At 47.0% G+C, this 18,722-nt stretch overlaps 1 protein-coding gene across 3 annotated transcripts in view; it reads left to right on the top strand.

The window, feature by feature from the left end:
* znf423 (zinc finger protein 423) overlaps window positions 1-18,722 on the top strand; it is a 130,482-nt gene that overhangs the window by 108,001 nt on the left and 3,759 nt on the right. For all 3 annotated transcript variants that reach the window (XM_085281412.1, XM_085281410.1, XM_085281411.1), the window contains 2 exons: window positions 2,359-2,490; window positions 9,445-9,560. In XM_085281412.1, coding sequence (XP_085137538.1) covers window positions 2,359-2,490; window positions 9,445-9,560 — 248 coding nt within the window. The remainder of the gene's footprint in view (window positions 1-2,358; window positions 2,491-9,444; window positions 9,561-18,722) is intronic.

The following is an 18,722-nucleotide window of genomic DNA, read 5'->3' as shown; positions in this document are numbered from 1 at the left end:
ATTATCTCTCTGCACCTCACTGTTTCCCCTCAGTTCTCTCTCTTTGTGCGTTTTGCCGCCCTCTCTTTCTCTAGTTTCGTATTTTTTGGCCCCTGTTTTTCACCCTCCCTACATTTGATTGACCAATAATTAGCTTCAAAGGTTTCTTTTGTAATTCTGTTTTTGTTGACGTCATCTGTGCTTATCGAATCAAACAGTCCTTTTTACTGGCTGATAAAATACGAGCGTTATTGGCTAAATCCAGAAAAGAAGATGATCACATCATGAGGGAATAATGCGTTTTACAACCCTGGTTGATGCCTTAGATTAAAAAGAAATTCCCCACCCACCTGTCAACTCGACAGAAACATAACGACTTTGCTTGATTTGTGCAACGATGTGTGTTTGTGTAACTGCAACAACTGCACAATAACCTGGAGCAGCGCTGATGTTGGACTCATCATTGTGTACATGAGAGGGTGGCTGATGTTTGACCGCTCCCTCTGATCCTGGCAGCGTGGGAGAGTGCGAGGCGACTTCTGAAGAGAGCTTTGCCCCCACTGAGGACACGAGCTTTAAAGTGGCTTCGACAGAGCCCCCCAATACACATGCACACAAGCGCGCACGTGCACACAAGCGCACACATGCTGAGCTCACTGACGCGTAGGCATTACTTACAGCGTTGGCCCTCTGCCTCCGTATCACCTTCTGTACAGCTGAAATGATGCATTGTTAAATAAAGGCGTCCTTTTAAGGAAATAATGAAAATGTGACGATTGATTCAGCTGGTAGAGCCGCACACGCCTCTCTCTCTCTGTGCGCCTCGCTCCGTGTGACTCTCTCCTGCTGGTTCAATCTCCTAGTAAATGATAATGAACCTCTATCTGTCTCAGTGTGTCTCGGACACTCTGGCGCCCCACACAACCCAGCAGCCTTTGAGGTTTGTGTGTGTGCGGGGGAACGGGGATGTTTGGGGTCCACGGAGCATACCATCTCATTCACATAAGCCCATGTGGCGCACACACACACACACACACACACACTCTCCCCCGTGGCTATTGAGACGGGATTAGGGCACCCTCATGTCGGCCTTTGAGGCACAGAGAGATAGGAATCTGTGTGTGCATGTTTGTGTGTATTAGTCAGTATGGGTGTCATGGATGTGTGATTGAAGACGTTATTAACCTTGCGATCCCCTGCAGCTCTGACGCTGAACTTCCACAGACTCTTTTGCCGTGTCGGTGTGTGTGTGTGGACGTTTGCACTTACAGGACACGAGATAAGTGACAAACGAGGGAAAAGACACAGATCGCGCGCTCTGTGCGTTCGCATGTTTGTGTGTACGTGTGTGCGGTTCCTCAGGAGGTCACAGATTGCCCCACAGAAGACGCCATCTGATGTCTCCGGGCAGGGCGGGCCTCTGGTGTGCTTGTGTGTGTGTGGGCGACTGGGGCGTCTGTCCTGTGTGGTACAATGGTGATAAGGACAACGGGCAGGAGACCAGATCGTCAAGGGGTGCACGCCCACCTTTCACCGTGGGTGTTGTGATGTCACTCACGCCATCTTAAAATAGACGCAGTAACACTGCTATGATCCTTAGAGAGGACGAAGGCTGATGACGTCTGCTCGTGTGATGAAGCTCGATGATATTTACATTTAATCTCCGTTCAGAACTCTTTATGTTTACGCAGCGAGCTCCTTATCTCTCATCTATACTACAGTGCTGCTGTGATGAGCTATGGAGCACCGTTAGCGGCTGTCACAAACCGATCAATCTTAATTTGAATTTGATACAAAATGTAAGGCGTGACCAAGTCTTACACAGGAAATCCGAATACTGTACGTGAAAATAAGTCGCACGGAGTGCGAATTGGAAACCGTACCAATTAATCAGAGAGTGATGGACCAAGAGAGACGAAGGGGGACACAGAGGAAGGAATGGGTGAGTGAGGGATGGATGAGTGACTGCAGTGGGGAAGGACAGATAATGAGGACAGAGGGAGGCAAGGGATAGCTGTAGGAGGGGTAGATCATCCCCAAACCCGATGGGGAAGACAGGCAATTACCAGCTGGGAAAGATTTTGGTTCTTCTCGGAGCGTGAGCAGGATAATGTCTCTCAGTTCAGTTTTCCGTACATTGTCCTTTCAATTCTGCTCAAACTACAGCCTCCCATCATTTCGCTGATATTACTTATTATAAATTCCTTGTTATAAATACTGGAATGGTAAACAGTCTAAAGCCATTGTGTGCATATCTGACAGAGCACACAGAAAACATCCACCGTGCATGTTGTATGAATATTCTGATATCATGTCATGTGTTCCCGTGTTATGTCGTCTAATCCGGCCTCCACACGCGTGTCTGTCTCCTATTTGCAGAGGAAGGCATCAATCATGAGTGCAAGCTGTGTAACCAGATGTTTGATTCACCTGCCAAGCTGCTTTGCCACCTGATAGAGCACAGCTTCGAAGGCATGGGAGGTACCTTCAAGTGTCCCGTCTGCTTCACAGGTGAGAGGCAAACTCACACATTTACCTTCAAGGACGAGAGCACAGACGAGTCCTTTTCTCTTGTGTCCAAAGTCTGCTTTGATTTTAAACGTCATCAGTTTGATGACGTACACGACAGGTGACTGTTGTTCTTCGTGTTGGTGAAGATTTACAGCTGTGCTTGTACAGATGCTTCGCCATCAGCAATGGCGAAAAGAAAAATGTCCTCGCTGTTTTGTGTTTTATTGTGTGCTAAATAAAACCGTCTGAAAGCCAAAGGGGTGTGCTCAGCCTGGTAAAGTTAATATCTGCACTTGAATCATCCTTATCAGCTGCTGTACCTGCTGCGGCTCAGAGCTGTCTCTCTCTGCGTCGCGCTCAGTAAATGTGCTGGAACGGCTTTGGCATTTCAGATTTTGCAATATTCATTGTTTTAACATTTCAAACTGTGGGAGTGATCCCGCAGCAGGGCGCCGCAGCTAAAGAAGCCCCTACCAGAAGTGTGTGTGTGCAGATGTGAACACAGTAATGTCTCCAAATATGGAGTACTTTCAGCCTTTGCAATACACTGGAGGGCAGAAACAAAATGCTGGATGACCACATTAGGCCTGCGGTGTTCACACTCTCATTCAGCACCTATTTTAGGAGAAACTAAGTCAGCACCTTTGCTTTTGCTTCTTCTCGTTCCATCTCCCTCTCTGTGCCTGGCTCTCCGTTGCTCTCTTTCCCTCTCTCGGTTGTTGAGTTTGTCTTGTGTTGTGTGCCTACCCCCCAGGTACACACAAACGCTTTAAACTTTAACTCTATTCCTTGGTGGCTTATGAATTAGTAAGATGGGCACCACTCCTGTGGGGAGGCTTAATAATTCAACACATACACACTCACAGCGAAAACCAAAAGTTTACTGAAACAAAGGGAAGAGAAAGAAGGAAAAAAGTGTGTGAGACGGCGCGGAAGTTAAAAAAAGGAGAGATAATTTATTGATAAATAGCACACGGTCTCTGAGGACAGCGCTTCCTGTTTTCTCTCGTTCCTTCTACTGCTTTACTCCGTCTTATATGTTCCGTCCTTTCCAGTCAACCTTCATTGGCTTTGGATGTATTTGACTGTGGTTGGGGGGGTATTTATTAGAGATGGCACGATACCACTTTTTTATGTCCGATACCGATATCATAAATTTGGATATCTGCCGATACCGATATGAATCCGATATAGTGTTTTTTAATCAACAAAACTGTTTTTTAAATATCTTGCTGCATTTTGTATAAGTTCATACTCAAGTTTAAAACAACAACTACACTAAAGCTATTCTGTTATACCTGTATGCAAAAAAAAAAAATTTCATAGTTCAGCAATACTGATCAATCTAATAAACTTAAACCTACACCATCCTCCCTATTCTGGTATTTTAAAGAGTACTTAGCGTAAATATTAAGCAACCTAACTAATAGGGTTCCAACTCCCAGCAACAACAAAAATAAATAAATAAAAAATAGGGAACCACCCCTCACGCTCCACCTCATGATGCTTAATCGACGTAATCAACCTTAATTTGATGCAGTGTGAAAAAAAATGCACAGAAATCAATTATTTTTCAAGAAATATTAAATAGATTCAACATCTTTCTTCAACAAAATTGCAGACTGCACAGATGGTACCTTCCCAAAGGAAAAAGTACTATAGCTTACTAGGGTATATATATTAGACTTAATAGTCACTATATACAATAATGGACTTCTATACATTTTGCATCAAATTAAAACTTTGGGTGTCAGATAATTATTTATTAAAAGCTCGACATTTTAAATGAGAATAAGAAAGAAAAGTATGTCTTTGTGCCCCCTTTTCCCTGTTCATGCCCTATCGGCCCCCCTGGCTAAACTTTGCTAGATCCGCCCCTGCACAGTTACCAGCCGTCAGCTACGTAGAAAAAGATCCTCGAGTAGAAAGTAATAATAAATAAATTCTAACAACAGCTGATCAAGCTTAAACGTGCTGCTGTTGTTCAGCCGCTGGTTTCCTCTTTCTGGTGCAAAGTGGGCCAAAAACAAACCAGAGACACGGACTCGCGACAGAAAAGCCGATCAGCTGATCATTAAGCAGTTTCATGATTGAAGTCGCAGCAAGAAGACGCAGTCGCTTGTTAAGCTTAACGCAGGAATGCTTTACAAACATTCAGAGATGGACTTACACACTTGCTTTACTTCTCTCGGGGATAACTTTGTCGGAGATGAAATGCCGGGTTGCTAGCGAAGCTCCACATGCTATCCAGAGCACCAACAGGTCCCGCATGCCACAGCTGCTCTATCACGTGATGCATACTGCTCCGACGTGCTAACGTTCTGAGGCGAGTTACGGCGTGTTGCAAGTTTTGTGAGCTGCTTTCCTGATATTTAATGGATCGGATTACATTTTTTATTTTTCTCCAATATCCGATCCAGTAATTTAGGTCAGTATCGGACCGATACCGATACGTAATATCGGATCGGTCCATCTCTAGTATTTATAGTGTATGCTAAGTGTCAGTTTTGATTCTTACTCTCCCAAAACATCATCATGTAGGACAACTTTGAGTGCCCTGAGTCACGACTAGGCCGACGTGTAAAGTTTAGTAATACAGCCTGAATTTGACACCTTACCCACACGTAGCTGGACTTCCCCTTCAGGTCACTGCCATCAGTGGTGAGATATCTTTGAGTCCCAGTAATCACTGGTTAATCCTAACCAGTTAATTAGAAGGCAGCTGGACTTCTGTTTGGTTGCATACGTTAACTGACTGATGGGAATCGTAAAAGGATGATCCTGTTCATCCGGACGTTACCAGTGGGAGAAACGTTTCTTCATCATCCAGATGACCAACGTTTCCTTTTAAGCAGCACATGTCCACAATGACTGAAACTCGCTGAATCACTGTGCACATGTGCTGTTTGTAAGGACATGTTGGTCACCTGTCGAGTGACACTGAAAACGCTACGTCCAGATCAATTCGATCAACCTTTTGGGATTTACTCACCTGGATGATTGAGAGCAGGGCGATATGACCAAAAATATTTATCACCATTAGGGTTGCCAACTCCCCGAAAAATAAATAAGGGACACCTCGTGGCCAGGGCCGGGCGACCCAGTTGTCTTCACCCTTCCCACTGTGGTTAATTTTCTAGCTCTTTTTTTGTGTGTGAAATTATTTTTAACCATTTGACTTGAAGTTGATTTAAGCAGATGCATATTCTTTGTGATATGACCATATGGGAAACAAATGATCATTTAGCCATTTATTTTTAGCTCAAAATGACAACATTAACACAGTAAAACAGGTCTCTTTCTTAAACAGAAGCCTGTCATGCTTAACTTAAATTAATAGAAAACAATAGAAAGAAAAATATTCTTGTAACTGTGCACATTTAGTGCATTTAGTACAATTGGCTTCAGTTGAGGTATTATTTCAGCTTTTCTAATGCTAATCAGCTGCTCCTGTTTGTAAACCCGCTTGTTCCCATGATTACGCAACTTAACTCATCATCATTATTAAAATATGTATTACTTTTATGTATTAGTCATCTATTTGTTGTAATCATCTATCCTTGCAGTCATTTATTACACAAAACAAATTATATTATCACACTTCTGGCCACATAGCGCTGATATTCACTGCACATGCCCATATTAACTTTTTCCAGCCAGGTGTTTTCCTTTTCCCATTTTTCCCATTCTCTGAGGGGAACAAACATTGCTGCTCTAATGCTGGGCTTAAGCTGGGCAGACACTGTGCGATTTTTTTCTGTCGCGCGATTCAGCTCCTGCTCAAACTGCACGATTGACTCGCAGGGGTTAGAAGTTCATAGGTCACGATGCAGGTCTCACACTATACGGCCCGATGCTCTGATGCGACCTGAGTCACACTGTGCCTCCATAACATGAAGGTTATAACAGAAAATCTGTCACTCTCTCTCTCCGTCTCTCACTCACACAGACACACCACCATCAACTTTGCTAAATTGCTAATGAAAAACATGATCAGGCAGCTGTGATTGAGCAGCATGTAGATCCAATTATTTTCATGGTTGTTGTGGTCGTGATAATTTTGTGAGGCCACATCGAAAAGGCTCGGATGAGCTTTCCAAAGTTGTGCCTCCATCGCTTGTGTCCAGATCACACGCTGCACAGCCGTGCTGCGCCGTCTTTTTCGCTGACATTTGTGTTTGCGCGTGCGCAGTGTGAGAAACTGCGGTGACACCCTCACGACCAAGCGATTGATGATCGGGAGCTGGTCGTGAGGTGTTAATCGCTTCTCGTTACCCCACGTATACTACACGACGCACGATGAAGGCCAAAATCGGGCCGATCGCCAAAACGGTCGCACGACTCAAAAATCGGCTCAAAATGGGCCAAAAATCGCACAGTGTGAGCCCAGCATAATGCTGGACTCCTGCAGTCTCCTGCCCCACATATACTGCGTCGTGCATCGTGTAGTATATGTGGGGTAACGAGAAGCGATTGACACCTCACGACCAGCTCCCGATCATCAATCGCTTGGTCGTGAGGGTGTCGCCGCAGTTTGTCACACTGCGCACGCGCAAACACAAATGTCAGTGAAAAAGATGGAGCAGCACGGCTGTGCAGCGTGTGATCTGGACACAAGCGATGGAGGCACAACCTGTAGAACTTTGGAAAGCTCATCCGAGCCTTTTCGATGTGGCCTCACAAAATTATCACGACCACAACAACCGTGAAAATAATTGGATTTACACTGCTGCTCAATCACAGCTGCCTGATCATGTTTTTCATTAGCAATTTAGCAAAGTTGATGGTGGTGTGTCTGTGTGAGTGAAAGACGGAGGGAGAGCGAGCGACAGAATTTCTGTTATAACCTTCATGTTATGGAGGCACAGTGTGAGCACTCAGGTCGCATCAGAGCATCGGGCGGTATAGTGTGAGACCTGCATCGTGACCTATGAACTTCTAACCCCTGCGAGTCAATCGTGCAGTTTGAGCAGGAGCTGAATAACGCGACTGAAAAAATCGCACAGTGTCTGCCCAGCTTTAGGTGTACTGTCATCCGAGACTTGCACCGCAGTGTCGGCGTTTGTTTCCCTGTTGGCCATGCTTCTTGTTGTGGTCATCTGTTGTCTTCCGGTATTTTCTCCGTAAGCGACCTTTCCTCGACCAATGAGATAATCTGAATTGTCATACTCGAATTGTCATAAGTGTGCTGTCAGCTCATTGGTCACAAAGCAGGAGAGGGGCTGGGAATTATGCTTTCCAACAAAGCGTTAATTCCATTAACATTTATAGACTACTTTTGATTCTCACTGGATTACGGGACAAAGTGCGTCCCTTATTAGCTCAATACGGGACGTGTACTTTTGTTTCGAAATACGGGACGATTCCGTATTTTAAGGGACGGTTGGCAACCCTATCCATATACATTTGAAAATTTGTGATAACGATATAACTGACGATATAATTGACACGAGACAAAATACTTTACGACTCCACAACTTTATTAGTGAAAAAAAAAACACATCAATGTATTTTCACTTAAACAAGCAGCTGTTTTTTATGTGCATTTTAAAGTTACGATATAACTGACGATATAATTAAAAAATACTTTTACAACTTTATTAGTGCAAATGCAAATTCCTCATTGACAGTTTAACCAAAAGGCGTTTCCAGTGGAAACTGGCCGACATATCCTCAGCATAACCATGTATAATGTCCACAACACTTAAAAAGAGGTTAAACACACACAGTACGGTAATATTATGTTGAAGCACAGTACGTATCACTCCGCGAGGCTCCGCCTACGACAGCCGTAATGCTCCGAAAATCCATCAAGCGGTGCGGCTTCGTAGCTCAGCAAAGTCGTACTGAAACATCTGACAGATGTTCGAGCGCCGTGCACATAAAATCGTTTCCAGGTCAGTAAACACAACCAGAGTTCATACATAAGGCACACGGGGTTATAAGGAGCTCTGTCGACTTTCAGAAAAATCAAAGGATTGATTTTAAGTGCGCCGTATTTTCCAAACAACACGGTAATAACGACGGCCCGCTAGCATGCTCTACCAAAAATAGTGCTTTGTTGTGTATCTGACGGACGAAAGCCAAACCAGTTCCACACCAGTGAAGCTGCAGCATTTTTACAAACCAGTTCAGGTTCATCTGTTTCATTCAACGATTTGCTTTCGCCGCCATGCTTTTTCCGACATGTGCGTATGAAAACAAAGGCACTGCGCATGCGCGTTTTACCCATATTCTATCGCGATATTTCATTTTTCTATCGTTGCCAAAATTACACCGGTATTACCGTGAACGGTATGATATGGCCCAGCCCTACTTGAGATGCATCATGGCTGGTGGGAAGCCTTTGTATGAGACCACCTGTGGGTCCTTTCTCATCCAAAGCTCTCATCAGTCAAGGCAGCATGAAATTCCACACAAGCCCAGATGTGAACATCGTGAAAAACACGAACAAACAAGGTTTACTGTCGTGCAGAAGTAACTGCCTCAGGTGATGGGCAGCATGTACATTTATTATGTAACAACCTGAAGAGAGACGAGCACATATTACAACAGCTTTGAAGTTTATCCTTCCACTGACTGTTTTTTATACCGTCAGCCAAACTCAGCGAGTGTCTTCGGCATCAGCGAGAGGCTGGGCTGTCCTTGATGTCCTTAATAGAAGCAAAACAGATGGAGCCAAATACATGACAGTCAGGTCAGCACTTACACAAAACGGCTCCCCAAAAATCCCATGATTAGGGGACAACGTCTTTCACTCTAGTCTGTCGTCTCTGTCCAGGATGTGCGCGCTGGCGTCCTCAGAGGACTGCTCTCTATCCTTCAGGTGCAGGCCGACTGCTCCGTCCCCCACCCGGTCAGACAGAACCGAGGAAGCCTCTAGAATCGATTCACACACGAGGACCTCATCTAATAAACACTGTGTAACCTGCTCTGTGTTTCTTCTTCTCTCAGTGTTTGTGCAGGCCAACAAGCTCCAGCAACACATTTTTGCTGTCCACGGTCAGGAAGACAAGATCTACGACTGTTCCCAGTGTCCACAGAAGTTCTTTTTCCAGACAGAACTACAGGTAGGACACCCTCGTTCTATCTCTGTGTTGACATTGACCTAATTTTCCCATCTGTGTACTGCTCCAGGTAAATTATTAGAATAGTGCAGACGTTGCTGCAGCACACTGTAGTGAATGAACTTTGTGCAACTGTACAAGAAGGTGTAATCCGCAAATATCCGAAACAAGGCAAACGCTTTTCAGTGTTCCTCAACATCCACTAACTTCAGTATGTCCTGTCACATCTCCTCTTTCACATAGTTCCTGTTCTTCTGTCCCTCTTTTTCCATCTTTCCTCATGAGGCCCGGCAGGCTTCTGGCATGCTTCGTGTTTTTAGGGTCCAGACGCACTGAGTGTGTGTGTGAAAGAGATGAGTGGATATAAGTCACCCCAGAGTGGGTCCTGGACCAGCTGTGGCCAGGTCTGTGATGATGTAAACCTTCCTGTCATCGTCCATTTCTTGAAGCCTTTGGCAGCTGAGAAGTCAAACATGGCTACTGTTAGCGGTGAAACATCGTGACATCGACGGATCTGTACGTGAGACGTACACAGGATTTAATCCCACGTAAAATACTAAATATTTACAGTTTTAATTCATTTTTGTTTGTGGGTCAGTGTGTCTCCATAAAACCTGCAGAAGCACCATCACACGTCTGCTTGGTGCTATTTCCTGTTTCTCTGTTTCATATATTACATCTTTATTGGCCGTCCCCTCAGAATGACACAGCTAACGTTTGATCGGTCAAAAAAGCAGTAACATATGTATTATGTTGATGTGCTGGCTTCATCGATAACTGAGAGAGTCAGCCACATAAAAACAAAAAGAAAACATTTTGTAATCATGATTATTTGAGTTTGGGCAAGGCCCAGCTACCCTGCGCACGCACACACATACACACACATACACACACATACACACACATACACACACACAAAATGGCAATGATATAAGGCCAGTGGTGGTGGGCATATGGCTGGCCAGTCCATTTAACAGCAGGGTGACTGCTGGACCCTGTCGGTTAATGTCCACACAGGCACCGCACACACCTCCCTCGTTCTCTGCACGCACGCACGCACGCACACACACGCACACACACGCGCACGCACGCACGCACACACACGCACACACCTCCCTCGTTCTCTGCACGCACACACACGCACACACACACGCGCACGCACACACACGCACACACACACGCGCACGCACACACACGCACACACACGCACACACCTCCCTCGTTCTCTGCACACGCGCACGCACGCACACGCACACACACGCACGCACACACACGCACACACCTCCCTCGTTCTCTGCACGCACGCACACACACGCACACACACACACACACACACACACACACACACACACACACTTATACCAGATGATTTCTCTCCTGCCGTCTGACCAGGTCACAGGATCTTCACAGTGATGAATTGACACGATTGTTGTTTGGTTGTGTGGAGGCGCCGCGGGCAGACGCTTCCATGCTAAACTCATGAACATGTTTGTGTTTAACATTTCCTGCTCATAATTTCATGGTGTTACAAGAAGAAGAAGAACGCGTTACAATGCTCGTATTTAAAATGAATATTTTAGCCCGTTTTTAGTTCAGACTCGTTTCCTGTTTAATCTCGCCTCATCACTTCGCCTCATATCGAGCTCCAACATGGATCATAGAAGGTGTCTGCTTCATCACCTTCGCTGAGCTTTTCCCAGCTCCTTCTCCTTCCTCCTCTTTGGCTGTTGCACTGGTGCTAAATCCATCTTGTTACTCTTTGGTCCTGACCCAAGTGTGTGTGAGTATGTGTGTGTGAAAAGCCCGAGCCTGACCTGCCACAGCTCCACTGCCCCATGGGAGGTCTCTCTAAGTGGGCTAGACAGAAAGGCTGACTGGGGGAGATGGAGAGCTACAAGCATGGAGGTTAATGCCACTGCTAGCTGTGTGCGTGCGCACGTGGAACTGAGAGAGTAAGTGGAATAGATGTCATTTGTGTGTATGCGTGCGTGTTTTAATGAGGTATGGATGGATGAAGAAGGCTGGTTGGCCGGCTAGCAAAGGCTTTGGCCTCTTTGAGCCCCTCCGAGGGGCCATATGATGTCACTCTCTGTTTGCGCACACGTGCACACACGTGCACACACAGTTGCACCCCAAGGGTAATTGCAGCACGGACACGCCGCTGCATCATCCTCTCTCCCTTCTGACTCCTTCAGCCCCTCTCTCCGTCTCTCTCTTTGCATACAAAGTTCTGGCTTCCTCCATCGCTCACATCCTTCTGTCTCTGACACATACAGACTCAAATCTTTTCGTTCTCCCTTCCCGTCTTCCTCCCTCGCTCTGACTCCCCGCCGCCGTCCCAGAAGAACCAGCCCCTATGCATATTTTAGCCCCTCTCCTCTCTTCCTCTCTTCTGTGCCTCTCCCCAGCGCCCCATAAATAGTGCAGACGTAAGCTGGTAAATAAGAGATGTTTTGGTGTGTCTGTGGGTGTGTAAATAAAAAATGCTGTGGCCCTGATCAGTGAGGCCCTTCTGGATCTCTCTGCCTTTACTCCCAGACTTCACAGACGACTTTCTCATTCTCTGTTTTCTTTCTTTCTTTTCCTGCTTTGCTCCTTTTTTTCTCACTAATTAGCATCACTGTATCTGTGTTAAAAGGCTGACTTACATTCGCTCCTCTAATAGATGTACATTCTTAAAAACTACCAAACGTAGCTTATACTGGGTTTTAGCCTGCGTTATTTCCAGTATTTCATCTCCATCCAAATATGTACATTATGTACAGTAGTCGCATGAATCCTGAAGACTGTATTTCCCTCTTGTGGATGTTTCTAAACAGTCGTTCAGCTCTGTTTCAGCTCTGGCTCCCTCCCTCGTTCCCCGATAGTCATCTTGATCGTCACATTCGTCTTCAGCCTCCAGGGGGTGCTAGACTGCAGCGTCTGCCCTCCATGCTTCTTTCTCCCCCTCGTTTTGTTTAAATCACCCACTTTTCTCCCCTCATCTGTTTTGCAACATCATTTCCTTTAGCTCTAGTAAATATTTAAACACTGCTGGATGGGTGAATCGCTGGTCAGATGAATAGAAAGATGGATGGGGGGGGTCCTTTTGCTTGTGTGTTGGTTTCTATACACATATATACACATATATAGTGCAATGATATTATTGAGTACAGCAGCATGAAGACATCGGTGCAGCTCCTCATCAAGTGCTGCATGTTGAGGCTACCTAGAAAGTAGAAAATATGTAAATCTATGCCCTCACAGCAAAACTAATGAAAAAAGCTGTGCTCCTGGTAGTTAATGCAAAGCAAAGAATATGGTGGGAGACGTGTTCACTGCCTGCTGCTGGTATTAGAGCACAATGTGGAATGAGCTGTGTTTAGCAGTCTGTCTGTGAATAATGTTATCTTTGTGTTTGTGTGAATCTGAGAGCCTCACTGTCTCGCTCTGACTGAATTATGGAAAGGTGTGGATGTGGCTGAACTGGCAATAGGGTGTGTGTGTGTCCGTGTGTGTGTCCGTGTGTGTGTGTGTGCGTGTATGTGTGTGAATTTGATCCGTAGATCCCTGTGGCGTTCCAGGGGAGCGTACTCAGCTGCCCCACTGCTCACTGGGAGACTGTGTTATTAGAATGGGGACCTGGGACATGCACACACACACACACACACACACACACACACACACACACACACACACACAAACACGCGCGCACACACACACACACACACACACACACAAACACACACAAACATGCGCACACACACACAAACACGCGCGCGCACACACACACACACACACACACACACACACACACGCGCACACACACACACACGCACACACACACAAACACGCGCACACACACACACAAACACGCGCACACACACACACAAACACGCGCACACACACACACAAACACGCGCGCACACACACACACACACACACAAACACGCGCGCACACACACACACACACACACAAACACACACAAACACGCGCACACACACACAAACACGCGCGCGCACACACACACACACACACACACACACACACACGCGCACACACGCACACACACACACACGCGCACACACGCACACACACACAAACACGCGCACAGACACACACACACACAGTGATGTCCCTGAATCCCCAGACTTGTTGTTGTTCAACAGGGAGAAGACACAGAAAGAAAAAGTGATTCAAAACCGAAGAGAGAGGTGGAGACACAGAGAGACAGAGACAGAGAGACACGGAGACATGGAGAGACAGAGACACGGAGACAGAGAGACAGAGACAGAGAGACACAGAGACACGGAGAGACTGAGACACAGAGACAGAGAGAGACACGGAGAGACAGAGACACGGAGAGACAGAGACACAGAGACAGAGAGAGACACGGAGAGACAGAGACACGGAGAGACAGAGACACGGAGACAGAGAGAGAGACAGAGAGAGAGACAGAGACACGGAGAGACAGAGACACGGAGAGACAGAGACACGGAGAGACAGAAACACGGAGACAGAGACACAGAGACAGAGAGAGAGACAGAGACACGGAGAGACTGAGACACGGAGAGACAGAAACACGGAGACAGAGAGACAGAGACACAGAGACAGAGAGAGAGACAGAGACACGGAGAGACTGAGACACGGAGAGAAAGAAACACGGAGACAGAGACGGAGAGACAGAGACACGGAGACAGACACGGAGAGACAGAGACACGGAGAGACAGAAACACGGAGACAGAGACACAGAGACAGAGAGAGAGACAGAGACACGGAGAGACAGAGACACGGAGAGACAGAGACACGGAGACAGAGACACGGAGAGACAGAGACACGGAGAGACAGAGACACGGAGAGACAGAAACACGGAGACACAGAGACAGAGAGAGAGACAGAGACACGGAGAGACTGAGACACGGAGAGACAGAAACACGGAGACAGAGACGGAGAGACAGAGACACGGAGAGACAGAGACACGGAGAGACAGAAACACGGAGACAGACACGGAGAGACAGAGACACGGAGAGACAGAAACACTGAGACAGACACGGAGAGACAGAGACACGGAGAGACAGAAACACGGAGACAGAGACGGAGAGACAGAGACACGGAGAGACAGAAACACGGAGACAGAGACACGGAGACAGACACGGAGAGACAGAGACACGGAGAGACAGAGACACGGAGAGACAGACACGGAGACAGAGACACGGAGAGACAGAAACACGGAGACAGAGACACGGAGACAGACACGGAGAGACAGAAACACGGAGACAGAGACACAGAGACAGAGAGAGAGACAGAGACACGGAGAGACAGAGACACGGAGACACAGAAGCAGCTGATTACAGTAACACGTCTGCTGATGCGACCTCAGCCATCACTGATGCTTCGAGCGCTACAATATTCTGAATAAAAGGCGTTTTCATTTATAGTAGTTTAAAGGTTGAAGCAGAAGCAGCTTAAATATGTCAACAGAAATATTTTAAAAGGAAAGTCAGAAAAATGTTCTGGTCACCGCCCCCCAGGAAAAATTCAATCCAAATTGTGTCTGTGGCTGTTAACACTGTAGGAACTTTGTGCAGTCTTCACCGTTACACACACGCAAAGCACGTTTTGTTCATGTTGCATTTACATAGAAGGATAAATAGTAAAATGTAAATGGCCTGCATTTATATAGCGCTTTTCTAGTCCTTAAGGACCCCAAAGCGCTTCACACTACATTCAGTCATCCACCCATTCACACTCACATTCACACACTGGTGATGGCAGCTACATTGTAGCCACAGCTGCCCTGGGGCGCACTGACAGAGGCGAGGCTGCCGGACACTGGCGCCACCGGGCCCTCTGACCACCACCAGTAGACAAACACGGGGTTAGTATCTTGCCCAAGGATATTTGGCATGCAGCCAGGAGGCAGCCTGGGATCGAACCACCGACCTTCTGATGAGTGGCTGACCTGCTCTGCTACCTGAGCTACAGCCAGGGGGTCCATGAGGGGGTGAGGGCACACCTGTACGCGTTCTCATTTATGCTTTCACGAATGTAAAATCGTAAAACAGTCGAAGGCATCGGCAGCAGCAGTCACAGAGGCCGTAGTCACCACCACGAAGTCACTTTGATGTGGTGCGATAAACAAATGGATGCACATGAAGTGGAGCGACAAATACAACGGACACTATGTGAGCCAACGCCTGGAGGGGTCCTAACAGCTTGGACCAGGTTCCTGTCATTTGGTGTGTGTGTGTGTGTGTGTGTGTGTGTGTGTGTGTGTGTGTGTGTGTGAGAGACAGGTAAACAGCAGCAATGTGTCATAGAACAGAAGAGGCACTGTAGTGTTGTGCTGTAGCAGCTCTGCCAAAACACACTGTGGCAGATACAGGCACTCGCAAACACACTGCACCTCCATGCATGTGTTGGTCCCTGTAAGTCTGATTGTCTGGGACATTATTACGTCAGCCATCAGTGATAGTTTGACCACAGTCTTCTCCTCTCGTTCACTCTTCACTGCTTTTACATGTAAACTGGCTCAGAAACATTTTAAGTACGTTTTGAATGCATCAGCTGATTGTAGCAGTTTGGAGTTGTTACAGAGTGTCCCGGCTTTTTCACTTATTTCATTCACAGACGTTTCTTCAGCAGCAGCAGCTGATGAGTCAAACATGTTCAGTTTACTGTCACACACCAGCAAATATTCACAACAGAGAAGCTGCGTCCTCGCATTTCATTTCCATGTGTCAGCTTTACAGATGTGGTTCATTTTTAGACTAAAAGCCACAGCTGGAGTAACTTTAAATACAGTGCACAGAAAGAAAGCCCATAGTAAATATGAAGCTCGTGGGTTGGAGCATATTTTATTGGTTAAATTGGGAGATTCAGCCTGTTAGATGTTCATTACTTAAGTCGTTAAAATGAAGCATAAAAACTATTGTTTGGTTGGTTTGTTCGCCACACACGTTTTCTCTCTCTGCTCCTCAACACTCAGATAAATGGGACTTTCTTGATTATCTGATATTTATTAACAGCTTCTGTTCAGTCGTCTTCATCTGCAGCTTTGCATTCACTTATATCCCCATTTCTTCATCTGTGGCTTCAACCCTTTCCTCTCACCTTTCATCCATTATTTTACGTTAATCTTTGGTCAGGGCTTCATGTGGTTTAGGCGTGTGCGGTAATACGACCAGCACGCTCTGCTGAATTGCGAGCGCATGTATCGGCTGAATCGTGTGCGTGCATTTATTTAACCTCTCCCTTTCCATTTATTTGCTTGTCTGTTGACATTTTGTGTGCGTGCGTGTTAGTGAGGATATTTCTGTGTTTTGTTAAGCAGTGGTCATCTGGCACTAAACTTTGCCGTGTGTGAGCGCTGCATTCCTCAGCACTGAGAGCGCGCTGTGTGCGTGAGGACGAGAGCCATGGTTCACTTGAAGCAGCACATGTTTGTCTCCGTAATGGTGTGACTCAGATGTGTTGTGCAGTGCTCGGGAATGATCGGTTATTTCTGCTGGAGGTGAGGTCACTTCCTACTTTGTGTAACAGCTTCCAGCAGGGAGGCGCCACCTTTGCTGCGAATCTGGTGGAGAGTCAATCGTGTTTGTCTTTGACGTTGTGTTTGTGCGTGCCCTTCATGCTGTGAGTGTATTTTGGGTTTCGCGTACCGGTCCAAGCCTGGCTGCATGGGCCAGGAGCAACAGGAGAGGGGACGTCCCCGTGGGAGGAAGAAAGGGAGGGAGCCCTCCAAACAGGACACGGTCAGAGGAGTCACCCTGGGTGTGGTGACAGTGTAGTGGGGGTGGTCATCGTGACTTGGAAAGAGACGGCAGTAAAGGAGGTCTTTCTGATCATTTGACAATCGTGTGTTCTTTACAATAGGAGGAAGAGCTAGAGAGACATAAGACTGAGGGATGGAAAAGCAGAAGGAGAGCAGGGAATACATGTCGGCGGGGCGTTAAGGGCAGGGGGTGCGTTTATTTTTGATCTGCTCCCGAGGCAGCATCCTGTCCTGGACAGGTGGGGCTAAAGACGAGCCAGGGAGCAGAGGAAGAGGACTAAGACGGCCCATCTGCTCGTCGCAGACACACAGACACGGATGCTGTTGGAGGAGTGTCAGCTCGGAGCTATAAATACACTGAACCCGAAGAAGAGCACAAGACGACTGAGGTGATTTTTCATTTGGTGTTAAAAACAGCAACAGAGATGGGGCGCACACACACACACACACACTCATCTGTGGAGGCAGCACACACAGACACACACACAGCATGTGGACTGCTTCCCCCGCGCGCGCACACATGCATGCATGCACGCACACACACACACGCACGCACACACACACACACAGCATGTGGACTGCTTCCACTTACCCCCGCGCACGCACGCACACACACACACACACACACACACACACACACACACACACACACACACACACACACACTCATCTGTGGAGGCAGCACACACAGACACACACACAGACACACGGCATTGTTCCAACAGCAGTGCTTCCTCTTCCTGTGACTATTACACACTTGGCACCTGCTTTTCAGAGTGCACCTGTTACATCATCACAGAACAGCAAAGTGTGCGACCGTACCTGGAGGTTTGCACCTCGGACTGATTCAGCCGAAGAAACGCTGCAGCTGCGCAGGCTTCTCCTCCTCCACTGTTCTCTCTGCATCAGGCTGACCGGGCTTAACAACCATCACGCGCCTGTGCATACACGTACATATTAGAGACGGCGGTGGCGCTCCTCCCCCCTCTATAACTCAACACAAAGGCACCCCCCCATTTTTGTGTGTGCGTAATGGTGTAGGCAGCAGATAGGATTAGATTTTCTCTTATCTCTATCTGTTCCCCATGAGGCTGTGTGTTCTTGTGTGTATATTCTAGTTTTCTGTTCTGCTTGTTTTTGTTTTTTCCTTGGTGTGTGTGTGTGTGTGTGTGTGTGTGTGTGTGTGTGTGTGTGTGTGTACGTGCATGTGGCCTTAGCCGTGAGTGCAAGTCTATGAATCTGTTCCTGTTTGTGTGTGTCAGCGTGGGTAATGCGACAGGGCCATATTTCCCCCGGGCCCGTGGCTCTGCAGGCTTTAGCCTCGCTCTCTCTAAGCAGTCTGACAGTCCTGTGTATCGACTGGGCCCGTCTGGGTTCTTGCTACGTCTCCAATGTCCTCGGTTAAAAGATC

The sequence above is a fragment of the Mchenga conophoros genome, linkage group LG7 (assembly GCF_057382185.1).
Source record: "Mchenga conophoros isolate Kocher_MC1m ecotype Shallow Benthic linkage group LG7, M_conophoros_male_GT1.1, whole genome shotgun sequence".
Lineage (NCBI taxonomy): Eukaryota > Metazoa > Chordata > Actinopteri > Cichliformes > Cichlidae > Mchenga > Mchenga conophoros.
The sequence above is the reverse complement of the archived record's forward strand: the minus strand, read 5'-3'. Positions and strand labels throughout refer to the sequence as shown.